General features: G+C 39.9%; 1 protein-coding gene across 2 annotated transcripts in view; it reads left to right on the forward strand.

Moving 5' to 3' along the window:
- SOS1 (SOS Ras/Rac guanine nucleotide exchange factor 1) overlaps positions 1-12592 on the forward strand; it is a 44389-nt gene that overhangs the window by 11785 nt on the left and 20012 nt on the right. For both annotated transcript variants that reach the window (XM_048935567.1, XM_048935568.1), the window contains exons 5-8: positions 1733-1942; positions 2428-2571; positions 3827-3937; positions 4044-4142. In XM_048935567.1, the coding sequence (XP_048791524.1) occupies positions 1733-1942; positions 2428-2571; positions 3827-3937; positions 4044-4142 (564 nt within the window). The remainder of the gene's footprint in view (positions 1-1732; positions 1943-2427; positions 2572-3826; positions 3938-4043; positions 4143-12592) is intronic.

The following is a 12592-nucleotide window of genomic DNA, read 5'->3' on the forward strand; positions in this document are numbered from 1 at the left end:
TCATCCGGTTTCTTACTGCCCAGCTCTCCAGCCTGTCCAGGTCTTGCTGAATGGCAGCACAGCCTTCAGGCTTGCCAGCCAATCCTCTCAACTTCGTATCATCAGCAATAAGACTGTATTGCAGTGGTGCTGTGGTCAAGTGGTTAAAAATAGATAAACATGGGCATCTCTGTTTCTCTGTAGGCATCCATACTTTTATCGCCAGGTCATCTTTCCTATGGCTTCAGAGGAGTCATTAGATTCAGACAGCAGTTACCTCTTTACCTAGTGATCCAGCAGTGCTGGAGAACATCCTGTTGTGTTTCGGATGCCTCTGCACTCTAGTTTCTGTGGCCACCTACATCAGCATCTTGAGTTTTCCATTGTTTAAAAAAAAAAAAACAAAGCCTGAAGTTAGTCCTTTAACAGATGGGACTTGAGAGACGCTCATCCTGCTGTAGTTTAGTGGATGCTTTGTCTAAGGCTGTGGTAATCAGTATCTTTGGTTGGACTTGCATCTACTTCAGGGAGTGCTTTTGTCTTGTTCAAGCCTGCATTTTTTTTTTTTCCATCATGCTTCTATCTTCATCTCAAGAGGAAAGAAAGGTGATGTGTGAGGTTGTGAAGAGTGAATTACTATTCAGGACAGTTGTCTTGGTCATTTGGTCTCACTTTTGGATGCACCCTCCTGGCTTGTTACGACAGTATTTGGGGCCATGCACTTGAATGTAGATTAGGAACAGTGCTGTTGCTGCGCATCTCTCTGTGTGCTAGGCAGGGATGGGTGATGAGTAGAAGAGGCTAATTTGGAAACTGCGTTGGGCACTTGTGCATTGGAGGAACTCCTTTTAATATGTACGTAGAAGAAGCTTTTGGAAGCTCTGAAGTGGGCATGTTGATTTACTGTCTCAGTGGAACAAGCCATTGGCAGGCATTCCCAAAATGTTTTCTTTTCCAGCCATATCAAGGACCTTCAGGTTCCTGCTGCCAATGTGTGCCTTCTGCTTTTTTTTTTTTTTTTTTTTAACAGAACAACCAAAGCTTTCACACTTCTCTTTGTGCCACCTGTCCATCTGAAAAATTCTACTTTGTTTAAAAAAAAAAAAAAAAGAAAAAAACAGAAAAACAGCAGAGCAAACAAAACCACACGAAAAAACCATCACCTGCATTAGAATGCAAGCTATTTTTACTTGACTGTCTGCTCATGCTTCTGGATGCTCCCAGTGATGCCAATTGAAGAGAACTGAGGAGCTATTCGGGACAAATCCTAACAAGGCATGGGCACATTCATCACAGATATTGGGGTTCTGAGTTAGAGTCACAAATGGCTTGCTGTTAAAGCCAAAGATGAAGAGCCAAAATGCACATGCTTCTTCATAATACTGCATCTTTAGAATCTTGGATTGTGTAGGCTTATTCAGTGTTACAGAACGTGACTAAATGCTAACATCTCTGTACTTCATAGAGCTCTTACAGCAATGACTGATTTTTAGGACCGTGTTCTGAAACATGCCAAGACTGGCCTGAGTGATGGGGTTCTTCAGAAATTTGCACTGCAAATAATGACTTGCAAATTCCTAACAGTGTGTGTTGCTTTCATAATGCTCAACCAATTGCAGAACAATACGTTTAAACACTGCTGCTGCTTAGTTTGATTTAGTAGAAATAACAGTTTTATTTTCTGAGAGCTAACTGGTAGATCTTGAGAAGTAGTTCTTGTCGCTTTATGGCTTTCTCTCTCTTTGCTGCCTAGGTGTTAATGGATATGTTCCATCAAGATGTAGAAGACTTAAGTGCACTAACTTTATCTGATGAAGAGCCCTCCACTTCAGGGGAGCAAACCTATTACGACCTAGTGAAGTCATTTATGGCAGAGGTTCGGCAATATATAAGGGAACTTAATCTCATTATCAGAGTCTTTAGAGAGCCATATGCCTCCAACTCCAAACTGTTTTCATCTCATGTAAGTGTTGTGTTTAAATAAGTGTATGTATATATAGTGTAATGTATAAATCTCAGTGAACATTTATAGAACTTAACTATTGCCCAGTTTAACACGTCTGTAGCAAAGAAAACACTTCCCTTCAGTTCTGAAATGTGAATTGTGAAGGAATGCTTGTGAGGAAGCATTTTTCCGTAGAAGAACCCATTCAATTTTACGTATTCACGTGCAGGAAGGACTAGTTGAAGGTTGGTCAGTGCTCTCTGCCGTGTTCAATTCACTGTAAATGCTTATATTTGTACACATACATATACAAAGTCATTGTTTTAAAAATAAATGCTATGATTTTACATTTCAAAAGTTACACAGTATAGATTATAAAATCTTGTTCCGATTAAGGAAATGTTTGATTCTTGTATAGTAACAGAATTGTTTTGCATGTAACACTTTATCTCAAATTGTGTCCAGTTCCTCGTTGATTTTTGTCTGTTTCTGCTGCTTTGCAGGATGTTGAAAATATATTTAGTCGTATATCAGACATTCACGAACTTAGTGTAAAGTTATTGGGTCACATAGAAGACACTGTTGAAATGACAGATGAAGGTAGTCCTCATCCGTTAGTAGGCAGCTGTTTTGAAGATATGGCTGAGGTAAGAAAACACTGATTTTTCTGTTGCTGTTGTTGTTAATCATGTGTATTTTGAGGATTTGCCTATAGGTGCTAAGCGTATGCCTGTGGAAGCTGCCTTTGTTTAGATTTTTATTTCCTCTTCTAACCCTCCCCCAGTCATGAGTAGACTGTTTTTCTAGAGTGCATTCACTTTTTTAGTCTTAGTCTTCAATTTTTATAGGCTGTTTAATCTTTAGTTACCGTGGGGAGGGGGGCATGGGTGCAAACAACAACAACCCTGTGATTAGATTTCAACAGCAAAGTGAAGCAAGGGCTTCCTTGCCAGCAGGTGTCCTGAGGTGGTGAGGAGGACTATTACAGTAGGCTTGCTAAGGGATGGAGACCAAAGCTTGCAGATGGAGGAAATCACAGAGGAAGGTCTTCAAAAGGAATATTGTGGCTGAGCTTCTGCAAAAATTTAACAATCAAAGCCTGATCAAAGCTTTCTTTAAGCAAGAAGTTAACTCATTACCACAGACCCTGGGTGAATAGCCGTGCTGACATCTGTTGGGAGGACGAGTTACTGTGGTTGAAGTAATTCAGGAGATTTCTACAGGTCATGAGTACCGATGTGGATTTGACAAGTGGAGTTTGATGGATGAGGAACTGGCTGTGAGAATTATTCCCAGAGTCTGGTGATCAGTGGCTCGATGTCCACATGGAAATGAGTGACAAGTAGTGTCTCTCAGAGTTTAGTACCGAGACTCATGCTTGTTAAACATCTTCATCAATGACATCAACAGTGGGATTGAGTGTACGTTCAGAAAGTTTGTGAATGATACCAAAGCTGTGTGGTGCAGTCGGCACACCTGGCTGGGATGCCATTCAGGGAGACTTAGGCTCCAGCAGTGGACCCAGGTGAATCTTATGAGATTCAAGTGCAAAGCCAAGTGCAAGGTCTTGCCCATGGGCTGTGGCAAACCCCACTTAGCGGTACAAGCAGGTGAATGTAGGATAGAGCACAGCCTTACAAAAACAGCCTGGGGGTACTGGTGGATGGCAGTTGGACATGAGGCAGCCACGTACGCTCACAACCCAGAGATACTCAACTGTATGCAGCTAAGCTCCACAGAGATTGTCCAACCTGAATTATTCTAGGAGTCATTGTACATAAAGCTTGACGGTATTGATTCATCTCTACATTTTAGAATAACTAGGCAAACAAATCTCTCCATTGTAGTATGTGTGTTTTCTTTCAGTTTTAGTTATTAAATCAGTTTTGTATTTCTTCATAGGAACTAGCATTTGATCCTTATGAATCGTATGCACAAGATATTTTACGACCTGGTTTTCATGATCATTTTCTAAGTCAATTATCAAAGCCAGGAGCAGCATTTTATTTACAGGTAACTTTCTTTTTAGCAAGCATTATTATTATTATTATTATTTTTGTTACATTCTATTGTTGCTTCAATACATTTGTTTTAAGACTGAAACTTATTTCTTTTCTAGTCAATAGGTGAAGGCTTTAAAGAAGCTGTTCAGTATGTTCTACCCCGGCTGCTCCTTGCCCCTGTTTACCACTGTCTTCATTATTTTGAACTACTAAAAGTAAGAACATTGTGTCACTGAATATTTTTCATCATTCTCTATGTTGGATATCAGAACTTTGTGGGATCAGTTAGATGTAAAAATTTTGCATTTAAATAATTTGAATAAAAGGCAGGCTATATGTTCTGCTACGTACTTGAACTGTTTTACATCTGCTGATGCTTTTTGTGTTGAATTATCAAGTCAGTATTAAGTATCAAGTTCAGAAATCAATAGGGATATAGGTACTAATATTCTTGGAATGATGGTTTAAACAGTGGTGAAAGACAATGGTGTACAGCTCTATCACAGAAAATGCCCAACACTTTCTCAAGCTGACATTTTGTACGTTTAAGACTGCAGTAAGATTTCTTTTTGTTTGGACTTTATTCTCATGAAATACTGACCTTACAGTGCACATCCCATGATGGGTGGGTATACCAGTGTATACCCTTCCCAGGAAGGCTTGGTTGAGTTTCTTGCAATGAGACCTCACAGTATTGTTACCATATTAAAGACTGGATAGTACACACATACAGGAAATAGATATGGAAGGGTTTTTTTTTTGAGGGGAGTGATTTATTAATTAGCATTGAATAATAATCTTAGGAGCATTATGAGTAAACTTTCCAAGTAGAATCTCCATATTGACTTAATCTAAATTCCTGAGGGGTACAGAGTTTCAAACTTCTTCATGTTAATTGTGTGAGGTAGTTTGGCTCAAAAGTGAAGGAAAACGTGGAAGTTTATTTGGTTGTCTTGAGGAATAACCGCGCTGGTCACTTTTAAAACTGTAAACGTAGTCTCAACACCGTCTTTACTGATTTAGGTCTAAGAGTACAGTTTTAAAATGTAGCTCATCTCATATAACTTTAAAAAAAAAATTTTTTTTTTGACACTTATGCTCAATCTATTTGTCTAGCTTATGGCTTTGTTCCAGTTTTTCAGATGTGCTTAACATTTTAAACGTTTCCTTTTCTGACTGTTCCTTGGGAGAGAGGTGTGATGCAGCTGCTGCGTGTTTTGCATTAAAGAGACCTACACAGATAAGATTCCTCTGTTCATGTTTCTATTGTATAGTCTTAAAATGTGCTACCTCAGTGCTTTGCTTGCTTCTACATGAATGTGCTATTGTCTTGTGTAATAGACATGGCCTACGTTAATGCTACCTGAAACACATCCTGTGTTACCTCTTGCCACTGGTGATTTTAATAGAGGAAAGAGGGTGTATGTGCTTAGGGAAGGAGGGAGGAACAGCTTATATTTCATCTCTTGTAGGGCAAATTGGGTTCTCAAATAAACCCAGCTCCATGTGGTTTTTGGTCCTTTCACAACTCTATACCTGTGCTTTGGGTGAAATTCTTCCCTTCTCTCCTTTTAACCCCTGTAGCTATGATACTGTTGAGTTGGATTTCATTCAGCATGTGGTGATAACTTCACAGGCTTTCTTCACTGTGATTTGCCAGATGGGATGTATGTGATAGGCAGTGATGGACAGTGAGTGCATGTGAATTAAGACAGCAGCTTTCATGGCAGTAGTTTCATCTGTCAGTACATACGTGCACACAGTATATGAATACCTCCCTCAAATAGTTTCTGATGGCAGTTTTTGCTTTTACATCTAGAATCTTCAGACGGATTCCGGCTTGGTTATATTTAAAAATGGCCTAAATTGCTGCAGAAGGGTGCTTGGGGAATTGTTCTGTTGTATAATCCTGCCATTTCATTGACACAAGGTTGCACTGAATTATTTTGTATGGTAAGAGTCCTGATTTAGTGTTGGCAAAGTGTATCTATGAATGATTAAGATGCATTCTACAAAAAGGAATCTCTGGAGATGAGGAAACAAAATGTAGGCAGAATATTGTATGAAGTGGAAAAAATGTTTTCTCTTGAATATGAGATTCTGAAGGAGAAAGGGCTTAGCATTTTTCTTTGAGCATGTTGTCTAATCTTATATGCTTTGAAGTTACCTGTTTAAAACACATCTCAAAGTTACCTGCTAACAGTGCAGACTACAAAAAAATGCAGTTTCTCTCCACTGATGTTTATCATGTTTAGAAGCCAAAGCCCTTCTGTGAAGCCTGGCAGGGCACCAGGAGCACACAAATACACGTTCTATTTCTGGCTGAAACTCTTTGCTATAACTTTGTTGGAAAATCAGCATATGACTAAGGGCTGTGCTCTCCTTCAAAAAGCCTAAAAATTCCCAAACGTTTATGTAAGAAATTAAGCATATAAAATAACAACTTCATGTGAGACTGTGCCTTTGTGCAAATTTGCAGATATGGTGAATGGGTTGGATGCAATGAGATGATCTTGGAGGTCTTTTCCAACCTTAATGATTCTGTGATAACACATAAGTTAGTTTGTGATCCAGTCTGTACTGGGCTGGATCACCTTGGTGTGGAGAATTGCTGAGTCTTAATAGTTGAAGTTTGGCAGTCTGCTAAGTTCTTACAGTGTCTGCAGTAATGGATCGTTGTCCTGAAATATTGTCTGTGTTGCTTGTATTTAGAACTGGCAGTGTAATTCTAGGTTCTGTAGTCTGATGTGCTTCTATCCAAGCACAGTAGCTTGTATGTACAATGTTGTTTTGAAAGTGAAAGTAAGAGCAAAAGTATTACTACTGCTTTACATGTATTTGTATACTTAACTGCAGATGAGAAGGAATTACCTTGTAGAGTATTTTCTCCATTATTCTACTGAAATTGCTTTACTACAAAAGCTGGATAAAATCTCAGAAGAACTAGAAGCAAAAATTCTTTCCTTTGCTCTACTTTCTGTGCTGCTCAGTGCTGCTTATGCAGTGTTATTGCCATTCTGCTGCCAGACCAACAAATGCTGCACTTTGGTCCCATGAAGCAGGGAGGAGGTTGGCATTGGGTCAGACTCTCTGGGCCAGACTCTCCTTATCAAGGTGATGCCCTCTTTGGAGAAATCAAGTGCAACACTAACTACTCGCTGACTTTTTTTTTACTGGTGCATTTCCATTCAGTTTCAGTGTCCTATGTTCTGATCTGCGTTCCAGGATTTCTCCTTCAGGGCAAATCTGCCTGGAACTTTGGGAACTAGGAAAACTGCCTTCTGGAGCTGATGATTAATTCCAGTTCTCAGTGACAGCTGCTAATGATGGTAGCTCCATCATACATAATAGCAATTCAAGCTGAACACCCATGGCCAAGCTTTTGTGAGGCTAGGCAAATGTATTACAGGAACTTGGACAAATTTTGGTATTTTTTCCTTATAAATGAAAGTTCTGACACAAGGAATCACTACAGGACTGTGTAGGGGGGGAAAAAAACACCTTATTCTAGCTGGGACTTTGAACACCTGTTGGTTGTCATTAGTTTTTGGAACTGTGGTAGTCATTGTACGGTCCTTGACAAACTTGTATTGTTGTGTTATCTTTTTAATAGCAGTAGCAGCCTGTTTCCCTGTCCTTCTTTCCTGCTTTGATTCCTGTGACATTCTGTAGAAATGGAAGATCCTCAGACAGTGATAGATCTGCGTTTGAGACTTAATTTACTTGTTTTTTGTTTCTTTTTTTTTCAGTGGAAATGTTTTTGGATATGGAGATGGGGATTTAGTCTCACTACCAGCGTGCTTTCTCCATTAACTTTTATTGCAATGGAGAGGATATATCTAGGTTGCTCTGAAAGTAATGCCTCCTGTTTATTTCCATGGAAACTGCAACAAATACAAAGAGCACAATAACACTATTTGATAGAGTAAATTCTCAGATACAAAACACTTTTTCAACAATAGTAACCACCATTAGCTGTGTTTTTTCACCAGCAATGAACAAGAGCCTGCATGCTGCGCTTGTACAGATCTGCACCAGTGGATGTGTCCTGCTGTCTTCACTGCTGAAACACACCAACCACTGCCTCATGTGCTCACATCCACTGTTGGGTGTTTTGGTCTCTGATGGGCCAATGTAATAAAATGGAAGGCATTACTTTTGAAGCAGCCCTTATAGTTCTCCAGTATTAAGGTCTAAGTCTTTTGTCAGTACTTTGATACTGTCAGTAGGAGCTGATGGAAAGATGTAAGAAATAACCAAGAGATAATACAGCATGCTGTGTTCATCATTCCTGTGGACTAAGTCAGTAGATGGAATCTTGCTTGTCGCTCACTTCCTCTGCTATTTTTTGTTAATCCTTTCTTAAATAAATTAACAGGGTTCTACCATTCCTATCCAGAAGGATCTCTGATACTCTGAATTCATCCAGAGTAGCATTCAAAAATTAATATGCTTCTATGCAAAGAGAAGTATCATCCAGTTGAGCTCAAGGCCTTGCAAACATACCCCAAGAATCAGATTCATTTGTCTTGGAGCAGTAAAAGTAGATTTCAGTCTACTTTGGAGTTATGAGAGAGGAAAGGAAGATGTTTGCAGACTGTGTTGCTTTTACTGTGATGTAAAATTTGGGGGACAAAAGTAAAGAGTAGAAATACAAGTGTGGAAGCACATAGGTAAATATTTTCTGGTATTTAAAATACAGATCTGATTAAGTGTTAAACTATGCTTCTTGAATTTCTGATGTATTGTGCAAGTTGGCTGACAATTATGAGACAAACCAAAGTGACAGACAGTAAGAAAGAATTATAGAGCATGAAGTCTCTAGAAGGATTTACATGAACTGGTATGTTTGTTGCAGAAAGGTAATGAATCTGTTGTGGAAGAGATGTCAGCACATGAAAACAACATACATTCTTCAGAGAATGCAGAGCACATGTACTCTGAGAAAGCCTTCTGTGAACAAGTAGCTATTTTTCAAGTAATGAAATCTTGCCATTTAAAATGCATGCATAGCAGTTAATTACCTACAAAAAGTCTGAATGTTTAGGAGATCCACAATATCAAGAAGCTTGCTTGAAAATAAGGCTTTGTTTTCATATGTGTTCCTTGCTGAAATACATATTGGTCATGTAAGCTCAATAATGAGAATTGCTCACATACATGGAACCCTTTGTCATTTTAAAATGAATTAAATAAATAAAATATCCCAAAGCGAAGTCTGCTCTTTCCAGTTGAACTGGGGACTGCAATAAAGCTTGAGCAGACCTAATCTGCAACACCGTCTTCTACCAGGTCTTAGCTACTCTTGAGAATTCTGATGGCACACTGGCACGTGAAGTCTGTTATGCGAGTGTTGAAATGTTGAACTGGTGGGCAGCATCACCTGACAGACTTCTGTGCAGTGTGTATTTCTGAATAGCCCTTCCTGACCTTCGCTCAGTGGCCATCCTAATTTGAAAAAGAATACATCAATATAATGCAATTTATTCCTGATGCAGATATATTGTAATACCTAAGCACTTTTGCCCTGTCCCAATAAAAGCACCCGTATTAAATAAACAAAGCAGCGGTTCCTTTCTGTCACACCTTGCAGCCCAGAAGGCCAGCTGTGTTCTGGGCTGCATTAAAAAAGAGGTGGCCAGCAGGGAGAGGGAGGTGATTGTCTCCCTCTATTCAGCTCTTGTGAGGCCCCGTCTGCAGTACTGTGTCCAGGCCCCCAGTACAGGAAGAACGTGGAGCTCTTGGAGTGGGTCCACAAGAGGGCCACTAAGATGATCAGAGGGCTGGAGCACCTCTGCTGTGAGGAAAGGTTGAGGGAACTGGCCTTGTTTAGGTTGGAAAAGAGAAGGCTTTGGGGAGACCTCGCTGTGGCCTTTCAGTACTTATAGAGCATATAACCAGGAAGGGGAACAACTGTTCATGAGGGCGGATAGTGATAGGACAAGGGGGAATGGTTTCAAACTAAGACAGGGGAGGTTTCAGCTGAATATTAGGCTTTTCTCATGGAGGATGGTGACACACTGGAACAGGCTGCCCAAGGAGACTGTGGATGCACCGTCCCTGGAGATATTCAAGGCCAGGCTGAATGTGGCTCTGGGCAGCCTGGTCTGCTGGTTGGCAACCCTGCACACAGCAGGGGGGTTGAAACTACGTGATCATTGTGGTTCTTTTCAACCCAGGCCATTCTATGGTTCTGTGATGCAATGATTCTCTCTTTAACCCAAATCGTCTTGTTTTTTTGGACTCAAGTGGAGTTTGATACCTTCCATACACCTTGCAGATCTGCTTTAAGTCATGTAGTCAAGTTGTGCAAGTATTGGGATGTTTGCAGTAGAAGTTCAGGCGATGCATATTTTCCTCTGTTTTCATGCTTTACTCAATGGGCTGAGCACATGTTAACAGTGAGAGTTAAGACTGGTTGTGAAATAAGACAAGTGCTTTTTTGCTTCTCTGTTTTTCAGTATGTACCTCCAAGAAAATGCTGGACTTCTTCAAATTAATTACCTAGTATATGGGGTTTGATGTTGGACATGTTTAGAGAAGATTAGATAATTTAAGTTTTAAAATGGGAATTCCTAACTAATAAATTTTGGCAGGAGAAAAAGATTTTACTGTTGTTTTGATAATATATTAAGTTCTTCCAGTGTTATTGGAAATAAGCTTCTTGCTATAATGCAAATCTAAGTAAAGTTACATGTATGTATATTTTTATTGCACTGTGCTCAAGATTGTCTGGGTTTGTATGGAAGAAAAATGATTTTTGAAAATAACAGCTGTGGATGCGTGTTCAGGAGTATTGAGTATCCCTTCTACTTCAACTGTGAATTACCTTGTAGACAGTATTTTCCAGAAATGTAGTGTCACCTGTGAGTTTTCCTACTTGATTTTGCAGATGATTTCTCATTGGTTTCTAAACAGTATAGAGATCTCTGGATGGGAAAGCACCTGTTTCCTAGAATGCTACTGCTTTGGGCTGATCTGCAATTATTTGTAGGAACTGTAAATTCAGGGGGAGCTCTCAGGAAATCAGTTAAGAAAACTGGCTTCTAGAATTGTTTTGTAGCAGAGTGTTAGCAAATTTATCAGCCTGTGTTTCTAAGAGGAGAAGCCTGGTTGTTTTGTTACTGCTTCTTTTTTATTCCTGCTCATAAAAGTTTTGGTTCAGGATTACCTTTCAGTCAGTCCCCCGTTCTCATGGAGCACTGCTGGAAGTGATGAGGCACTAAAACAGAAGCTGGAGTCATTTGTGTTGGCATCCTTCAAGTTGCCATGGATGTTGAGTTGCTCACTCAAGTAGCATTACACTACAGAAGAGGCACTGAGATTGCACTACAGATCAGGTTCCCTTTGCTGGCCTTCCATGTGTTTTGTTGAGTCCCTGTGGGCTTTGAGTTGTCTGCCTCCTCTGTGCTGTTGTCTTTTACATGTGGTCATCTCACCTCAGATGAATCAGGGAACCTGTAGATCACAAGTAGCAGTGATTCGATTTAGATTAGTTTCCCAGGGAAGCAATGTTCTAGTTTGTACCCCTCATGACACTTACTAGTACTGCTATATTTCATCATATGCAGATATGTTTTCATTCTTTGGGGGTTTTTTTTGCATGAATGTCCCTGACCGGCTAGGAGAAAGGACTATAGTCTTCATTTGCAGTACAGAAGGATCTCATTCGTAACTTTGGGACTGGCTTTATAAATATTACCTAGTCCTTGTATTTTGCAGCAAAATACCTCATCTTCCATGTCTTGTTATCTTTGAAGAAAGTCATGCTTCTTAGCATCTACCTTTTTCATTCGTTAGGGGGCGCTGTATGTCTACACAAATATCAGTGAGACTTGCAGAGGAATTTACAAGCATTTCCAGTGTTGCCATTTCACTTCCTATGATCTCTTGTTCTGAAGTGTCTGAGGGTCAGTGGTAAGGTGGAAGACATAGCTGCAATTCTACCTTAGTTTTGACAAAGAACTGTTTTTGATAACTGCTCATGGTAATTAGATAAAGCCAGAAAATAAAACTTTCAGGTTTCATTTCCTTGTTCCTGAGGAGTGTCTTCAGAGCACCTTATGATTTGCCATTTGTGTTAGTCTGCCTGTAATTCATGCTTCTACATGCCTCTTTATAAATATTAAATCTGGAGTATAATTACAATAATTGGACTTAGGCTGAGTTTGTACACACAGTTGGAGAAATAGGTTGCTTCCATTGGATCAGGATGGAGAAATGTTGTTAGTAAAATCCCCTGGGATTCTGTCCTCAAGGACAAGGGAGCAGCACGGAGCTGGCATATCATTAAGGAATTCTCCCGTAGGGTACAAGAGCATCTTGTCCAACCATCAACCCATCCCCTTCATGCCCACTAACCGTGCCACGTCTCCACACATATTGAACCCTTCCCTCGGGGTGTCTCTACCACCTGCCTGGGCAACCTGTGCCAGTGCATCACCAATCTTTCCAAGAAGAGATTTCTTCCTAATGTCCAGCCTGGACTATTTTTATTCTGCTTTATGCTAGGGTACTTTCTCCTCCCTGTTTGATTGGGGTATTTAAGTCATTGCTCAAGATGAAGAGCCTCCTTTGAACTCCTGAGTGGGAATGGTGAGGTTATACTTTTTTTTCTTAGCTTTTTTTCTGGCTTTCTGTTTTCATTGCTGCACCTACGTCATTT

This window comes from Lagopus muta, chromosome 2 (genome assembly GCF_023343835.1).
Source record: "Lagopus muta isolate bLagMut1 chromosome 2, bLagMut1 primary, whole genome shotgun sequence".
NCBI classification, from domain to species: Eukaryota; Metazoa; Chordata; class Aves; order Galliformes; family Phasianidae; genus Lagopus; species Lagopus muta.